The sequence below is a fragment of the Balaenoptera acutorostrata genome, chromosome 6, assembly GCF_949987535.1.
Source record: "Balaenoptera acutorostrata chromosome 6, mBalAcu1.1, whole genome shotgun sequence".
Taxonomy (NCBI): domain Eukaryota; kingdom Metazoa; phylum Chordata; class Mammalia; order Artiodactyla; family Balaenopteridae; genus Balaenoptera; species Balaenoptera acutorostrata.
Window position 1 is genome coordinate 73,399,476 of NC_080069.1, and position 16,505 is coordinate 73,415,980.

General features: G+C 46.3%; 1 protein-coding gene and 1 long non-coding RNA gene across 5 annotated transcripts in view; both read right to left on the reverse strand.

Annotated features, from left to right (window-relative positions):
* The window catches only part of LOC130708525 (uncharacterized), a 51,703-nt gene extending 41,532 nt beyond the window's left edge, over nt 1-10,171 (reverse strand). Inside the window, exon 1 of the long non-coding RNA XR_009008755.1 lies at nt 9,966-10,171. This is a non-coding gene — a long non-coding RNA (uncharacterized LOC130708525). The remainder of the gene's footprint in view (nt 1-9,965) is intronic.
* A 40-nt stretch (nt 10,172-10,211) lies between these two features.
* KANK1 (KN motif and ankyrin repeat domains 1) overlaps nt 10,212-16,505 on the reverse strand; it is a 195,762-nt gene continuing 189,468 nt past the window's right edge. For all 4 annotated transcript variants that reach the window (XM_057548528.1, XM_057548529.1, XM_057548530.1 and 1 more), the window contains 4 exons: nt 14,806-14,948; nt 13,970-14,170; nt 11,807-11,905; nt 10,212-11,228 (listed from right to left, as the gene is read on the reverse strand). In XM_057548528.1, coding sequence (XP_057404511.1) covers nt 11,166-11,228; nt 11,807-11,905; nt 13,970-14,170; nt 14,806-14,948 — 506 coding nt within the window. In that variant the 3' untranslated portion in view covers nt 10,212-11,165. The remainder of the gene's footprint in view (nt 11,229-11,806; nt 11,906-13,969; nt 14,171-14,805; nt 14,949-16,505) is intronic.

Sequence of the window (16,505 nt, forward strand, 5' to 3'; positions counted from 1 at the left end):
AGAAAGTAGAACTGAGGCAACCAGGGGCAAAGGTGAATAGGAAATGAGTGGTTGTTTCTCAATGGTTACAGTTTCTGTTTTGGGTGATGAAACATTTTAGAAATGGATGATGGGGCTGATTATTCAACATCATGAATGAACTTAATGCCACTGAATCGTACACTTTAAAATAGTTAAAATGGCAAACTTCATGTTATGTGTATTTTACCACAATAAAAAAAAATCAAGTATAATGAGGAGAAGTCAAGAGAGGGAGAGATAAGCTGACTTTGAAGGAGTCAGACACGTGCTATTAAACTTAGAAACTTTTATAGTCCATGAGGCTATAAATATGGGTTACCAGGAAAAAAATAAGGTGGTGATGACATTAGTCCAAAAGTCCCTTCCAGCTACAGCCTGCTATGAGGTAAACATCCCTTTTCCTCTAGCACTTTCACGCCCTTTGTTTCCTTCATGATACAGCTCTGGACAAATCTTCCCAGGCTTCCTACCTCCCCCCTTGGCTCTACTTTCTCAAGTGCCTGTTGCACCATAACTTGCTTGTTTTTAACTTGTCACCTATGTTGTTATCTCCTCGATGAGGAAGGATTGTGCCCTCTCCAGCTTTTGTGCTACCCCCTCCCTACCCCCAAGTCCCTGACTCAGAATGAGTCAAAATGGGTGTTTGAGGATGATTCCTCCCAGTGTTCCTTGCCATGAGGAACCACAACTACGGAGGACCTGGATGCACCATGTTTGCAAACTTTTTAAACTTCTACTCTACCAACGAACAAATACATCTTACCTTGTGACCCAGCACACACACACACACACACACAAATATATATGTAAAGTTCATGAAATAATAGTTACCATTACTATACGTGGTACAACCTGAGATTTCTGATGTATTTGACTTTAAAAAGTGCTTGTAGTTACATTGATTTTGGAATCCATGACTTGCTTGTAAAACATTATTAGGAGACTGGCTCCTGCTTGGGTGTGTCCAGCACTGGCCTCTAGGGGGAGCTGATAGGCCAGGTTGTTCGGAGGAAGTGGAGGAAGCAGTCTCAGCCTTGGCGGGGACCTCAGGATGCCTACGTGAGCTCTCATACCCCTTAACAAGCCCCCTCAAAGAAGGACCAGCAGTGCTCATTCAGCTTTATTTAGCTGAACAAACACCTGTTTTGTTGATTTAACTGAATGAACTTTTCCCTCTCTCCTGGGGGTGCCGTTTAAACGTGTGGTGTGCTGGTTTTTGGAGTTTTGGCTTAATACTCAAGACGCCCTTCCTCCTGGGGCAGCACAGAGCTCCTCTCTTCCCTTTCTGCACAACTGCCCTTCAGATGTGTCACCGACTGCCTCGTGTGAACGCCTTGCAGAATCTGTCACACTGGGCGGGTTCGAAACTGTACCACTGTACTCTGTGCCAGGCACCCTCCTCTCCGCCTCAGCAAACAAGACTGGTTCTGCTTGCCATTTTGGTTGTGAGGAAAGTGGGGTCCCTAGAACGGAAGTAGCAGAAACAGCACAGCCTGGCCCTGGTGATCCCGGAACCCAAGCACAGAGAAAAATCTCCATGGCATGTGAAGCCAGCTTCGGTGAGGACAGCCGGCCTGGCCTGGGCTCCCTGCCTGATGCAGATGCGAGAAGACACCCACCTCAGCTCCAGCACAGCTCCTGTGTCTGTCTGAAGCCATGGGCCAGCAGGTGTTTCAGCCTTCCTCTGGGAGCGCCGGGAGGGTCAGGCCTCGGGCTGGTTAACCCATCGTCTTCAGTGGCTCTCACTGTATTTGATAGTTAACGTAGTTCTTATCCTTGTTCTTCTACAGTCAAGTGTGAGAAGCATTGTTGCGGTGACGACTGCAGTCTGCTCCACCTTTCCAGTGGGACCAGGAATGAATGCCTCAGTATTTTGAGTAGATTCAGTAGACAGCTTATATCCAGAGCAAGCCAGAGGGTTAAAATACCGTCAAGCGATGAGGAGTTTCTTTCACTTCATTAGCAAGTGGTAAAGCTCTGGTCTCTGCCAACTGTCTCACTCCCAACCTCAACGTTCACACGCCCGGCCTGGCACAACCCACATCCACGCTCCACGTGACACGTTAGGCTGGGATCAGCTATCAGGCGGTAAGGGCCATGCCTTTTAGTAAGTGCCCAGAGACTGAGCCGGACTTACTTGGTTACGACTGCCTCAGAGCAATCCCATGGATAAGAATTCAGAAATGATTAGGGAGCCTCTCCCTGCTGGCCACAGGAAGTAGCCAAGGCCTGTGGTGAAAATAAAGCTTGCCAGCTAAGCGCTTAAGGGGACTCCAACATGACTCATGCTAGTCACCTCTCTGATTGTACCAGGAGGAAGCCAGAGGCTGTGGAGATCAAACTCCCCCCTCCCGCTTTCTGGTGTAGGCTCCCCAGTAAGAACAGACTGGAGATAACTAGTTGCTCCCTCAATTGTGCCTCACCCTGGTCCTTCTCAAAAATACTTACAGCTAGCTCCCAGGACTCTTATATGACAACACTCTTCTCTTCCAGCTGCTTTTAGGCCACCCCCTCACCCCCAGCATGATTTCCAACAAGTTACCTTCATCTGTCCACGGCTGAAGTTCACAGTCACTGGATGCTCTGTGGCAAATAACTCTAGTTAGGAGCTCCCCTGTGGCGACAATCATGATAGTGACAATGGTATGCTGAGGACTTACCTAAGGCCTCAAGAGAAGACCTGATGGACTATCTCCACCCCTTACCGCAGGTATTTAAAAGGAGGGTAATAGAAGTACGTCTCTTAAGCAACCCCCAAATCCTGGCCAGAACTATTACTGGGGGAGGATCTCACTGCGAAAGATTTATTGCATTTTATGGCTCCAAATCCTTTACTTCTGTCGACAGCCAAACACTCTGACATGTGGCTTTTCGGTTCATCTCACAGAAGAGGCAGGACTTGTTTCCCGATCTCCTTGAGTCTGGGCTGGCCTTGTGACTTTCTTGGCCTGAAAGAACGCCATGGAAATGATGACGTTCCAGTTCTGAGCCTAAGCCTCAAGGAGCCTTGTCCACGTGTTCTTCTTGCATCTTTGCTGCAGCCATGAGAACAAGCTTGGGCTATCCAGCTGGAAGATCAGAGGCATGTGGAACAGACCGGAATTGCCTCAGCTGCCTGGCCAAAGCCAGTCTTGATCAGCTGACAGCAGTGAGTGAGACCGGCCAAGGTCGACAGAACCATCTGCCTGGATATGTGAGCAGTAACTGCTTCTTGCTGTATGCCACTGAGGCTCTGAGAGCTGTGTGTTACAGCATTATAGTTGCCATAAATAACTGACACAGCAACTTAGGAATGAGAGAATGATGCAGCCCTTTAAGAATGATTAGAAGCAACTTTCACCTTCAAATAAAATGAGTTCCTGTAGATTGCTTCTTCACTTGCACTGATTACCCCAAGGTAGATATCCTTCACTGGTCTTCAACTCTAGATGCATTTAAATCTTGGTAGAAGCCAGAGAATGAGCACAAGGTCTTCATTAGGCATCAAACGAACAGAGGTGGAGCAGCGAAGACAAGAAAAGTGACACCTATCTACATTTCCACAGACTTCGGATAATATGGGACTTCCCTACCCAGATGGGGTGGGATGTTTGTAGCAGTTAGTATTTCTTATTTTGGCATCTACATGTAGAGGTCAGCATATGTACAGATCATTGAAAAGTAATCTTTGTTAAGACTTATTGGTGGGTAGTGGCAGTGCCTGTGAAGGAAGGCCACAGGCGCCCATGGGACCAGGAACCAACGTGAAGGATCTCCCTGCCTAAAGGTACCTAGTGCATGTCCATAGCTCCGGGGTCAGAGACTGAACTGAGATGAGTAAGAAGAGGGAGGAGAAATCAGTGTTTCATGGGAAAGGGGGCAACTTGTTTATATCCTCCCCCACCTATAAATTAATCTCTGAGAGACAAGACTCACTTTCAGAAAGTACACTTGCTGACACTGATTGATGGCAGGCCTTGAAGGACCAAAGAATATTAATGAAGTTCCTCCATAAGCCTCACTCAGTCATTGTCAGAATATATGACCAAATGTATAACCAAACAGTCAGAAGTTTGGTGTCTATCTTAAAAGCCCTGCTCTATGTTCTAGTCTGTGTAATATTTTAAAAGGTAGAACAGAGTACTTCTATTTATCTTCATGTGTCGGAGTTTCGGGACCCCCATCTCAGGAGGCCAATAATCCTGCAATTGCTAGAGCACAGCAGACTTGGATTCATTAATTTGCTTTGCCAGATTCTTATCTGTGCTTCTGATTCACACTGAAATTAGAGAAGCTAAGCACTGCCACTGTCTCTCAGACCTTGGCATGAGTGTCTAGATGACCACTGTCCTGGCTCTGTAAAGAGAAACCATTGTATGCCTCTGCCTGATGGCAGAAGAAGAACACAGAGCTGGAATTCAGAGGCAGCAGCTGAGAGGTGGCAACACAGCACACTCGCTCCTCCATGCCTCACCGGGGTTTTGGAGAGGAGACCGTGATTTTTCAAGGAGCATTTGTGAGGGAGTGAGCCAACACAAAGAGACACTCAGTGGCATCAGCATAAATAAAGATTTCTTTCTAAGCGTCATGTGTGGGTCATTTTTTCTTACAAGACTGCTGTGATTCAAGTGAAGTCCTCTGACCAAATTCTAAAACCCAATTCTGGATGAATACAGGATTTATAAACACTTGATATTATTATACAAGCTGTAGAAAGAAAGAGTTGCCGCTAGACAATAACAGCTTTGCAAAATTCAGTTTTTAAATTGGGCAGCAGAAGTTCCACAGGGAGCAGCCTAACGGTAAGGCTTAGCCACTGGAAACTGCAAACAAACAAACAAAGAAAAACCCCACAAAGATTAGAGACTTACAGACACTTAGGAGCCCCATCAGCAGGTACTTGTGGTTGAGATAAGGGGAAGTGCACTTACAAGACTCCTTCCCTTGAGCAGTGGTTCTCCAGGCCAGCACCAACAGCATCACCTGGGAACTTGTTGGAAACGCCACTTCATGGGCCTCTTCCAAGACATACCGCATCAGAAACTCTCGGGAGGGCCCAGCAATGTGTCGTCACCATCCGTCCCGGGGATTCTGATGCATGCTCAAGTTTGAGAACTACAAGTGTATAAGATGCAATCTGCCTTTCATGATAACATAGGATAGGGCTTTCCTTCCCAAAGAGATTTAGTCCTTAGTACCCAAAGGCATCTATGCAGTGGATTACCTTCTCTCCTGTGCATCTAGGATGGTACTGGTACTTATCATTCTTGGGAAAACTAAGAAAGAGCCATTCAAATAGTTTCCTGTGTTCTGTGATTGATTCTCCAATGACAGTATCCTTGCTGTCGACACATCAGCTACTAAGCCCTTTGGTTACAGCAGCACCACTTCCTGGAAGCAATTTCTATATCAATAAAGAAAATTTAAGTTATGCTGTGGTCACAAATCACAGCCTAACTTCCCTAACTCAATGTAATAAAGGTTTATTGTACTGTACATAATACACCTGTAACACAGGTCGGCAATGGAACCCGACTCCATGCAGTCCCTCAGGAAGCCAGGATGATTTCCATCTCAACACTTGGTTCCATGATCACCATGAAGGGGGAAGAGGACCTGGTGAACCGCACACTGGCTTTGAAAGCTCCCATCTGGAATGGACACATGTCATGTCACTTCCACTAGTGTTTCATAGGCAAAGCACATCACATGGTCAAGCTTAACTTCAAAAGTGGATGGGCAGTACCCAGAAAAACAACTGGAGGATCTGAGAACAACCTGAATGACTCCTATTCCAGGTTATGCTTGGGCCACAATACTGGTCGTGTGCAAAGCTGTGTATTTACATTAAAGAAGAACTGGCAGGGCCGAGAGTTCTCGGTCTTACATTCACTCTCTCTTTGTTCCTACTGACCTTCAGATCAACAAAACTGACACCTTTTCCACAAACGTTTTCATTTTTTTAAATGAAAAAAATATTGAAGTTAAAATACCCACAGGCAAGTGCACAGATCATGAGTATACAGCCTGATGAATGATCCTAACAGGGCAGCTACGTCAAGGCTAGGAGCGGGATCGCTGTCAGGGGTGCCCAGCCCCGCTCAGGCCCCTTCCCAGGCATCTCCTTCCCTGTTCCTAATGGGAACCCTCCCCTGACTTCCGACACTCATTCATTTCACACTCACTCATTCAACTAGGATTTATCAGCCAGGGACTGGAACTTCTCAGCCCTGGCAGGTGTTACAAACCCAAGCACGAACGCTGATCTTACTAAGCTTCCTGTCAGAGGGCTGGCTTTTCTGGGGGGTGACATTTTTCAGACAGGGTTTGGTGGGGTGTGTCAGGGGGTGAACTCTCTGAACTCTCAGGGACTCACTCTAATTAATGAGTATTGTCTTTATTATGTTTATTTAAGCACATTCAGTATTTCATAACAGAGCAGATGGAATCAGAGCCAGAATCTCTGCTGCCTGACACATGAAAAATAAGTGGCCCGCCCTGCTGGCATGGGGTTCCCGACAGCCACCCTTTCTAGCGTTGAGCTGCCTGATACCACTGGGCAAAGCAGCTCCTGCCCACCTGCAGTTCAGGTGTTTTCTCTTCTTCCCCCTCATGCAGCCTCACCCTTCCAGGTAGCTCTAGGGCTGGGCTAAGTGGATCTTTCTGGGTTAGGGAATGGGGAACAAGTGTAAAACTTATTTTGTCCAAGATACAAGATTGCCATTTGGTCTTAGGAATATTTCTTATGCAGCTTCCAGTATCTGAAAATTAGGGAGATTTTTTTCCATTCCCTTGCCTGTGAAATCATCAAAGGTCTTAATGGAGAGGCAATGGGCAGCTGGTTTCCTAAATGCCAGCTCTTCCCCCAAATGTCCTCAAAATCAGACATATCTGTACAAGCGTGCACCCGTAAAACATGGTACTTTGCTTTCCAGCTTCTCTACAAAAGCCAGAATTCGGGCCCCCAGGCATCTCAGGGACACCAATACAAGTGCTGACTAACCCCATCTTTCACCCTTAAAGAGCTGATGTGACCTCCCAACTCCTCCCCATGGGAAGGGAGGGCAAGTGTGTGTAAGTGTGTGTAAGCTCGGGAACACTGTGACCAGCGGTTCGGCGACATCCCTTTGCGGTGATCATCTTTAACAAAATGTACTTTAAATACTTTAAATATATTTAAATATATTTTTATGATCAGTTGGCTTCTAAATTACAGCCATGCTGAATAAGTACAGAGTAAACATATGATTAGTAATTTCCTTATGGCAGAAAGTAGCACCAAATAGTCTCTGGCTAAGGCCCAGGGCTCAGAAAGAATCGTGCTTTCAATAAAAAAGAAAATAGAAAATGGTCCTTATTCCAAAGCCAAAGCAACAGGCCATGACCTTCTTCTTCCTGTGCGGTAATAGTCTTGCTTCACGAGGAAGTGGGGAAGGAAAAGATTAACTTAGGAAAATACTCCAAGAACCGGCTGCCTGCTTAACTGCTGTCACTCACGTACGGACCGCCCACTCCTCCTCCTGTCCCGCAGACACAGAAAATAGATCCAGGGCAGCCCTGACTCCTGGCCTTCTGGAAATGACCACTCCAGGAGATGCAGAAACGCCACTGAACATGGAAAAATGCCACACAAGGACTATACACACGCAAAGATAAATGATTAAATGTCACGTTTCCTGTTTCGTTATAGCTCTCCCTACCCCACCTAACCTGTTTGGAAAAGAACATAGGAACGGCATCTCGTAATTCAGGAATAATGACATTCTCTGTGTGGACCAAAGGCCACATTAAGAAACACCCGGGATGCTTGGTTAACAATACAGATTCCCAGACCTTAAGAATCAGAATCCTCAGGGTGGGGCTCAGAATTTGCATTTTCAGCAGCTCCCTCATGAAATTCTTACCCATGCTGTGAAGAGGATCGCTCACACAAAAGCCTCACAAAAACAAAACTCTCTCTACTTGCAGCAGGCTCCGTGCGCCCCGAAAGGACTCGTTAGAAATGTTATTTCCTTTGAGGGAAAAAATAGCAGTTTTCTTACCTGATTCTATCTGCAAGGGCTGTTACATATCTGCAGTATTTCAGTGTTACAAAGGTCTGGGATACATTGTTCTCATTAGCGTACTGGCAGCTCACAGGTAAGGGCCCAACACTTCATGTATTTGGGGGACTACTGCCAAGAGCAAGGCCTCCTCCCCCAGAGTTTAAATACAGGATTTAGTCCATTTAGTCATAATGGTGGCAGGACAAGTGGTCAGTTTTACTGTCTTTAACACTAAAGTCTCAAGGTTCCCATTGCTCTACTCCTTTTGTCTTGGGGAGGATTCTGCCCTTCAGCTTCCAAATTTCCAGGGCAAGGGTGTCTGGGAAATTGGCTCTCTGTCACTTAAAGGTTTAGCCTTCTCTTCACTTAAGCTGGAAAATAAACTCAGGAGTCTCCAGCCCTATGCCAGCCTCACTTGGGGACCCTGCCCAAGCCTCCTACCACAAATCCCTTTAAGGACTTGTGCCTCAATAAATCACAGCTGTACCAATGGGGAGAGTCAGACTGGTTTTTATAGTGTGCCAAGATCCCAAGATAAAAAGCATTCCAAGTGCCCAGAGTTAGGAGAGCAAACAAGGCACAAGCCAGCATATGCTATCCAGAAGTTAGCTCCTTAAATTCCTCATTCCACAATAAAACAAGCACTCATTTTCTTTTGCAAAACTTAGCACAAGAAATCCGAAATGCACCACGCAGACGTAGGAATTCATTTTCTCATGCATGGATGATATGAATGCCTTCTTTTCTCAAATGGAACAAAGAAAATTCCCAGGACTGCAAACCACCTGAGATACAGCCCTCCTTGCTCAAAAGGCGTGTCATGTCGTTAAGGGGCAGAAAACTCACAGCCCCACTTTTCTTCAAACACAAACTCTTCTGCTTTAATTTATTGTGCTATTTCAGGTCTGAAGGAACTTGGGTTTGAATAACTATCTGAACCGAAATTTAGCCCAGATCCCAGAACTAGCAGATCTGCTCTGGGAGGGAAAGAGACACTCATGACTCCAGGTAGCTGTGACCTCACTTTGACGGGTCATGAAGGAGGATGGCCCCTCTGCCCCAGAGGCCCTGGAACCGTACTGGGAGAGCATCTGTTACCACCCAAGGTTGGCCTGAATTGCCAGCACTCTTTTCACAGTTCCAAGTTCTCTAAAGATGCAAACCCCTGAGCCCATGAAACAGGAGTTCCTGAGCCAGCACTGTGATGACACACCTGTTGGAAAAATCTATTCTCTGGCCTCTTTCTCAAACTCAATAATGAGTGAATAAATGAAAGAAGGCAGGAGAGGAAGAAAGGAAAGAGAGGCTTAAGAAAAGCCTCAGTGATATTTCTCCAACGCACCTGGCTCTCACAAACGGCCCAGGTTAAAGCTCACCACCAGCAACTGTGCCAAAACACCTAGTTTGCATTTTGGCTGCCATACTTCTTCATTTTAAATGAAAAGGAATCAATCCCCTTTACTTTTTAAAAAGGACTTGAAAACAGGTGCTGTTGGGCCAACAGCACGCTGAAATAAAAAAGTCTCTCCGGGAGTGGGGTGGGATAAATGGGACACTGGGATTGACACATATACACTACTATGTATAAACTAGATAACTAATGAGAACCTACTGTATAGCACAGGGAACTCTACTTAATGCCCTGTGGTGACCTAAATGGGAAGGAAATCTAAAAAAGAGGGGATATCTGTATACATATAACTGATTCACTTTGCTGTACCGCAGAAACTAACACAATATTATAAAGCAACTATACTCCAATAAAAATTAATTAAAAAAAAAAGTCTGTCTGGCTTTATCTTTCCTTTCTCATCACTTCAGGTTTCAACCAGTCACCCAGCAGCTGCCGCCAAATTAGAGTCAAGGACCAGTGCTTCTGCACCTGAGAAGAGTTAGCTCAGGAGTTAACTTGGAGGTTACCTGTCTGATGAACTGTTTGCCTAATTAGGTCTTAAATTTCAGACTCATGACGTGCAACCTGAGTAATGAGCAGAGCTGGAAACGGAGTAGTTCTCTCAGAAGACGTCTCCTCTTGTCGGAGCCCTGGACCACTGGACTGGGCACTCACCCTACCCACGCACTCCATCCATCAGCTCTTGCTGTCACTGCTGTAAGTCAATAGGATCGGGGCAGACGGCTGTCAGAGATGAAGCAGGGACAAGCAAAAGAGCTTAATGAAATTTTATTTTGAAAATATGGCAAGAGTCTAAGGCACTTCAAACATTTAAATACATACAAGACCAAAGCAAATGTGACATGGGATAAAGGAATCCATAAATACGTGGAGAACTATACTATGTTTCTCTAGAGGCAAATATATAGCCAATTTCTCTAACACAATTCCACTTTTATCATTAGATACAGAGTTGTGCAATTATTAATAAAAATATGGTAATGTTACATGTCGTTCTTCACGTCTTTAATTACTATGGAATATAAAAGTTGAAAATACTGCATCAATTTTATATAGATACCCTTTACATAAAACGTCATGTAATGCATCCACCTAGATAAAACCAACTGAAAAGACTTCCTTTTGTTAAGTTTTAAACTTTTTGAGAGTTTCAACTTTTATTTTTATACCAGAAACCAGCCCAGGCCCAATTCACCTATGATCAAAGTCATCTCAACTTCCTTACTTTAAAATAATAAAGACAAAAGAAAAATCAACAAAACCATCCTGGAATGGAATTTTCAAAGAGCTTTCCAATGGTTCCACGTTTAGTAAATATAAATACTTGTAGGAAAGTTTAAAAACACCATGCCGGCGAGAACCTGATACTTCTCAGCACTGGTAGGGGGGGTGGAGAGAAGGAACAGAAGTTGCCCGCTCAGATCAGGTTACTCTTTCCTACAACTGTACATAACGGAGCAGAGACTCCACAGCAAGTGTGCCCTACACAGACGGAAGATGGCCAGAAGGGAGGCGTGTGTGCCTGGCCAGCAATCTCCTGCTGGCTCAGCTTCCACTGTGGCAGCTCCAGCCTTCAGCCCTCGGCTGGCTTTATGCGTTCTGTTTGCTGGTGAGCTCAGGCACAAAATACATGCAGTACCTGTCAGCCCAACGGGAACAATTAGCAGCTTGGCGGTGGCATGCAAATGGACGGTATTTGCACATCATCAGTCAAATGAACCTCGGTGGGTGGGACCAGGAGATGTCTTCCTTCCAAGCCTAGGGGTGCCCTAGAGACCGGGAAAGGAAAAGAAACTGGGGGTTAGTTAGTGACCTCAGGTAGATGTGTCCCCTGTGACACAGGAACGCGGTCAGCCGGAGCTGAGCACCGCCTATAAGCCAGAGCGAGGGGAGCTGGAACACGGCACACAGTCCCCCAGCAGGAGCAGCTCGGGGGCCAGCGGGCTCGGCAGTGCCGCGTCCAGCTGTCCTGGGAAGTCAACCCTCCTCCCAGAGTGAGCTCCGGGACCACAGGCTGCTGCCCACTGCCTGCTTTAAGGAAAATGCCAGGACGGCGACACGTATTTATGGGCTCAAGTTGTGCCATTTGGATAATTCTGTCCAGAAGAAACTCTCCCTGGGAGGGCGTGAGGACAAGCAGGCATCCAGCCTCTGCTGTGCTAACAGCCATGAGCACTCCTGGCCTTCTGGGCGGGGCGAAATTCATGAATTCTTACGTTCCGGACCAAAACCTTGATTTTCAGAATCATTATAAAACCTGTATCTCCTTGTCAACTCCCCGAGGAAGGGGGCCCACTAGTCTGGTGGCTTTTAGCCTGTTTACAAATGCCAAGCGCACAACACTGACCGGAGACTGGGCTTTCGCGAAGTTGACGTGGGCATACAGCAGAACGGCGATGTCCTTGTGTCCCGCCTCCAGGGCTATTGAGAGCGCGGTGCTGCCGTCCTTAAGAGGAGATGAAAAGAACAAGCTAGGTTGGGTTTCTCAAACTTCCAGGTAGCCCAAAAGGTAACAACACAAAACTCTTTCAATTAGATACGGTTCCCCAATCTAGCCATTTGTTCAGTCTTTTAGGAAACATTTCTGGACCTCTAGGTGCTAAGCCTGAAGGATACAAGGATGACAGAGGCACAGCCCCTACCCTGCCCTCAGACAAGAATCACCCCGTTATTGCCTTTGTTGTTGCCTCATGGTACTTAGTGTGTAGGTCTGCACACCATGCAGCCTCAACAAAAGCAGGCTGCCCACCAGCAGGGGGCAGGAGGCGAAGGTAGGGGGTAGAAACATAATTTAGTTTTTTTTTTTTTTTCCCTTATAATTACAAACAAGCGGTCAAGTAGCGTGGTGTCTGCTTTGACGCCCTGCAATCTGCCAAGGATCTCTGAACTTTCCTCTTGGGAAGGGAGCTGATCCTACAGCCCTAACCATCCCTGTAGTATGTTCTGAGTCACATCTACATGTAAGCACCACATCCTGCTGCCTTGCAGAAATGTATCTGATGGAAATACGAGGGGAAACACTAAATATGGGAAAGAAAAATGTTCAGTTAAATGTTTGCTTTCCATTAAGATGCAGGAACTTAGATGGATATAAAGATGCATCAGGACAAAAATAGCATACTGGACATCAACTATACCTCAATCAAAAGTAGTAACAATAAAAAGACAAAAAACAGCACAACTTATTTTCTGTCTAGTCTTGGAATAAGGATGCCCTTCTGGTCACCAGCAGCAGGAAACAATTTGTGTGTGGTTTGAACCTTATGGTCCCTCCCTCCCACTCTGAATTCTGGGAGTTACTTTTCTTCTGGAGGCCAGCTGGATGCCCTCCCGTTCCTTTAAGGATAAAGAAGTAGACAACGGGCAGAGGTAACCAGGATTTCTGGAAGCTGCTGTGGCGCAATGGCCTCTTATTATTAGATCTACCAGCTGTTCTTTGCTAAGAGTAGAAGTAAAAGCAAACAAACAAAAAACAAGGCACACGAAACACAGACTGTTCTTAAGGAAAGAGAAGTTGGAAACTGGCCCTCTGCTACAGTGGAAGTAAAGGGAATCTGGTGCAGTCGAAGCTCACGTGCTCCTGGGGAGGTCACTGCAACTGCAGAAACCAGTCAGTCCTTCCTGCCAGTAAATACCTGCACTGATTTGCTCTTCCTGTTGGCGTGAGCCCACGAGGATCTCAAGTTTAGTGCAAAGGGGGATGTTTTCCCTCTAGCCTTTTAGTGTTTGGGGCTGATGGAAGCTCTGGTCCAAACCTGTGCTCCACAGAGATAAACTTTCAAAAACAGAACCAACCCAGCCAGACCTCTGGGACCTTTGGACCTTTGGACCATGTCGCCACCTAAACGTTAGTTCCTGTGCTGTGACCTATTGGTACTCCTCCCCTTTGGTCTGGAGACATCCAGAGCAGCAGGTTTCCTTGGAATGTTTTCCAGTCAAGGGGTTATCTGGGAATGGGACAGCTTGGGAACGGGGAGAGGAAGGAGATGAGAGTGACGATGATGGGAACAGCCCAAGGAGGGGTGCGAAGATGTGCTGAAAAAAAGCCAAGATAGTCCGGATCCCCTAGCTGATAAAATGTCACAAATTATTTACTCTGATGGGCCCCGGTGAAGGGTTTCCAAACGGACCAGGGGCCTGGTCCTCTCTTCGTAGTGCACCCATTAGTTGCCTACACTGCCTACTACATTTGATTCTGTATTGTAAATCTGTTTATTCCACTTCAGTATACTGGTTCTTGTACATGCCCATCACCTTCTTCCTTTTATAAATTTTGGGGTGAGGCCTATTTATCTTTCTGCCTTTGGCTTTAGTTAATGGGAGTATTAGTTTGCAAACAGTAAATGCTACCACGCTGGGCTGTGAAGGGAAGTGGCCTGGATGGCAGCACAAATCCCTGAGGAGAATAAAGGAGGATTTGTTCTCTCCCCTGGTCAAGCAGCACTCACAGAACACCCCCCTCAAACTGTGTCCAGGCCAGAGGCCTGCAGGACCATTGGAGACAGCTTACGTTGTCCTCCAGGTGGCCATTGCAGCCTGGCTGGGCCAGCAGCAGCTTGACGATCTCCACGTGCCCGTGCTCGCTGGCACACATCAGGGCGGTGGAGCCCTCGTCGTCCTGGATGTTGACGTCAGCCCCACAGGCCAGCAGGCCCTTCACCATGTCTATCCGCCCATGACTGACAGCCAGCATGAGGGCTGTCTGTCCTGCCTGTGGGAAGAAATGACAGCGGACTTCAGAAGCACATGCTGGGCTGGCAGTGTGTGACCTGCAGTGGGGCTGTGCCGGGGGAAGGGGAGGAGGGAGAGTGATGACAGGGGAAGACGTGGACATGGAATTACTTGGGGCCCAGTGGTGGAAAGGCATTGGAAAAACTAGTTTCTTGTGAGCTATGAGCTAATAAGTAAGACCATAAAGTAATGAGTTAATTTTTCCCTTTAGCTTGGAGGATCTGTCTCATGACAGCAAGGAGCTAGAAAGTTCAGAAGATGGTCACAAGTCAACCCTGAACACATCTGGATGAGAGGCACTCCGTGCCGGGCATGAAGATGCTATAACATGGAGACAGTCAGGAAACAGTGGTCACCAGGTAGATGGTGGGGATCCCTAGTCACTTACGGCAGGCTGACCCATGGTCTACATGCACACTACTCCAGAGAGAACGCAAGGCAATGGAGGGAGAAGTTTCCAATGTGAAGTTAAGCCAGTGTTTCCTTGGTGTGTTTGGTCATGAGGACCACCGGGCAGCCGCATGGACCGTGCTGAGTGGCGAGAGCACGGCAGGGCCACCCGTGCAGGTCAGAGCTGCATCAGCCAGCACAAACCCTGGAAGCAAGTGCGTTCACCTGGCTGGCTTTGGCGTTCACGTCCCCACAGGCAAAGAGTTCTTCCACAACTCGCATGTCCTTCTCTGCTTCCACAGCGGCGAGGGCTGCCAGCATGATGGGGGTATACCCCGCCTTGTTCTGGTGGTCCACGTTACATACATCTGCAAAGACACGAGTCTCTTTAGGGAGGAGCCATCTCCTAACAGCATCAGTTGTCCCCATGAACTAAAGGTATGGAGTTTAGAAAAGCCCAGTGAAATGGCCTTAGGTAGTCAAAGTCCCGGAGTGACTCAGAAGGAAATGTGAGAGATGTTTCATACCAAACCAAAGAAAAAAATTTTTTTCTATTTCGTGAGAAACGACAGCAAGCTCTCATAGCACCTCTTGTTTGCAACTGGTGGTTGAACCGCAACAGCCTGGAGGTCTGGGAGGCTGTTCTAAGTAATGCTTTGAAGAATAAACAATAACGTGGGATCTAGACACTAATCTGCGTCCAGGAAATCATCATTTTGGAGTGAAGAAGGAGGTGAGAGCTATGAGGGAAAGAAGGATTTGTAAAGGTTTACGTAGGGAACACTGAACATGGCGTTCCCCACTCATAAACCACTGCTCACTCTGAGACCCTGAGTTTGCTGCTCTGACTCGTTTGGGGCCCTTGGAAGCAGAATTCCAATCACACGACACGCAGCTCTAGGAATCGTGGTCTGACAGCAACTGCAGTTAAGTCCCTTAGAGACTGTCAGGGACTCCCAGATCCAATAACCCAGACCTTTTCTAGTCCTGTAATTCTTAAGGAGTCTTCAGGGCCTAAATTATCCTCCAGGCCTTTTAAAATTCCTTCAGCACTTGCTAATAAAATGAAAGGAATGGAGAGTGCAGGAAAGAAGCTTTTTATGTGTGACCAGGTATAATTAAAATGCTTAGGGTGTTTCCATCATTGGGAGTGAGAAGAGAAGGTACCGTGAAAACGTTCTTGAGTTCTAAAACAACTGCATACTAGGGACATAAGGGCATTTACAGTAGTGCGTTATTTTTTAACGTAGAAAAGGAAAAAGAAAAGAAAAAAGTTGTCTGATGGAGAAGCGGGTGAGCAGACATGGTCTTTGAGGCTCCTCAGTTTCTTTGGCGTTCGCCCCTTCTCTGTTGCTGCTAGTATCCTAGATTCACAAACATGCTTTACGAAGCCAGAATCTCAGTCTATAATGGTGAGCAGTAAAGAGTGAAGTAAATCCAGAAAAGCGATTAACCAAAGCCACCCAACAATGGAATTAAAATAGTTTAATTTACCAAAATGTCTTGTCCATGCAAATTTTCTAAGGGTAGATTAAACTGTTACTTTCAGGGGCAATCCTGAAATCTTGTTCTTAGCTTTCCTGGATATTATCCACTTCTCTGTTTAAACAGTAACTCCAGCTGACAGTATCACCAGCTCTGTTTATAGTCTGGAAAGCTTGAAAGGAAGGAGGCTTGGAATTCCTTCCTTTAAGCTGGAAACAGTTTTATCCTAACATGGCCCCTAAACTGGGGACAAGCAAACTTAGAAGAGAAAAAAAAAAGATAAATCTGTTTGGTTTCTTCTGTGCCTTAATCCAACATCTCCAAAACAGAGCAGAAGAAAATTGGACAGTTGGGTCAAGAAGCAGAATGGGAAAACTTGACAATTGTATCGCATATTCTAAATCAGATGTTCACATTGTGTTCTCATTAATTAGACTGAG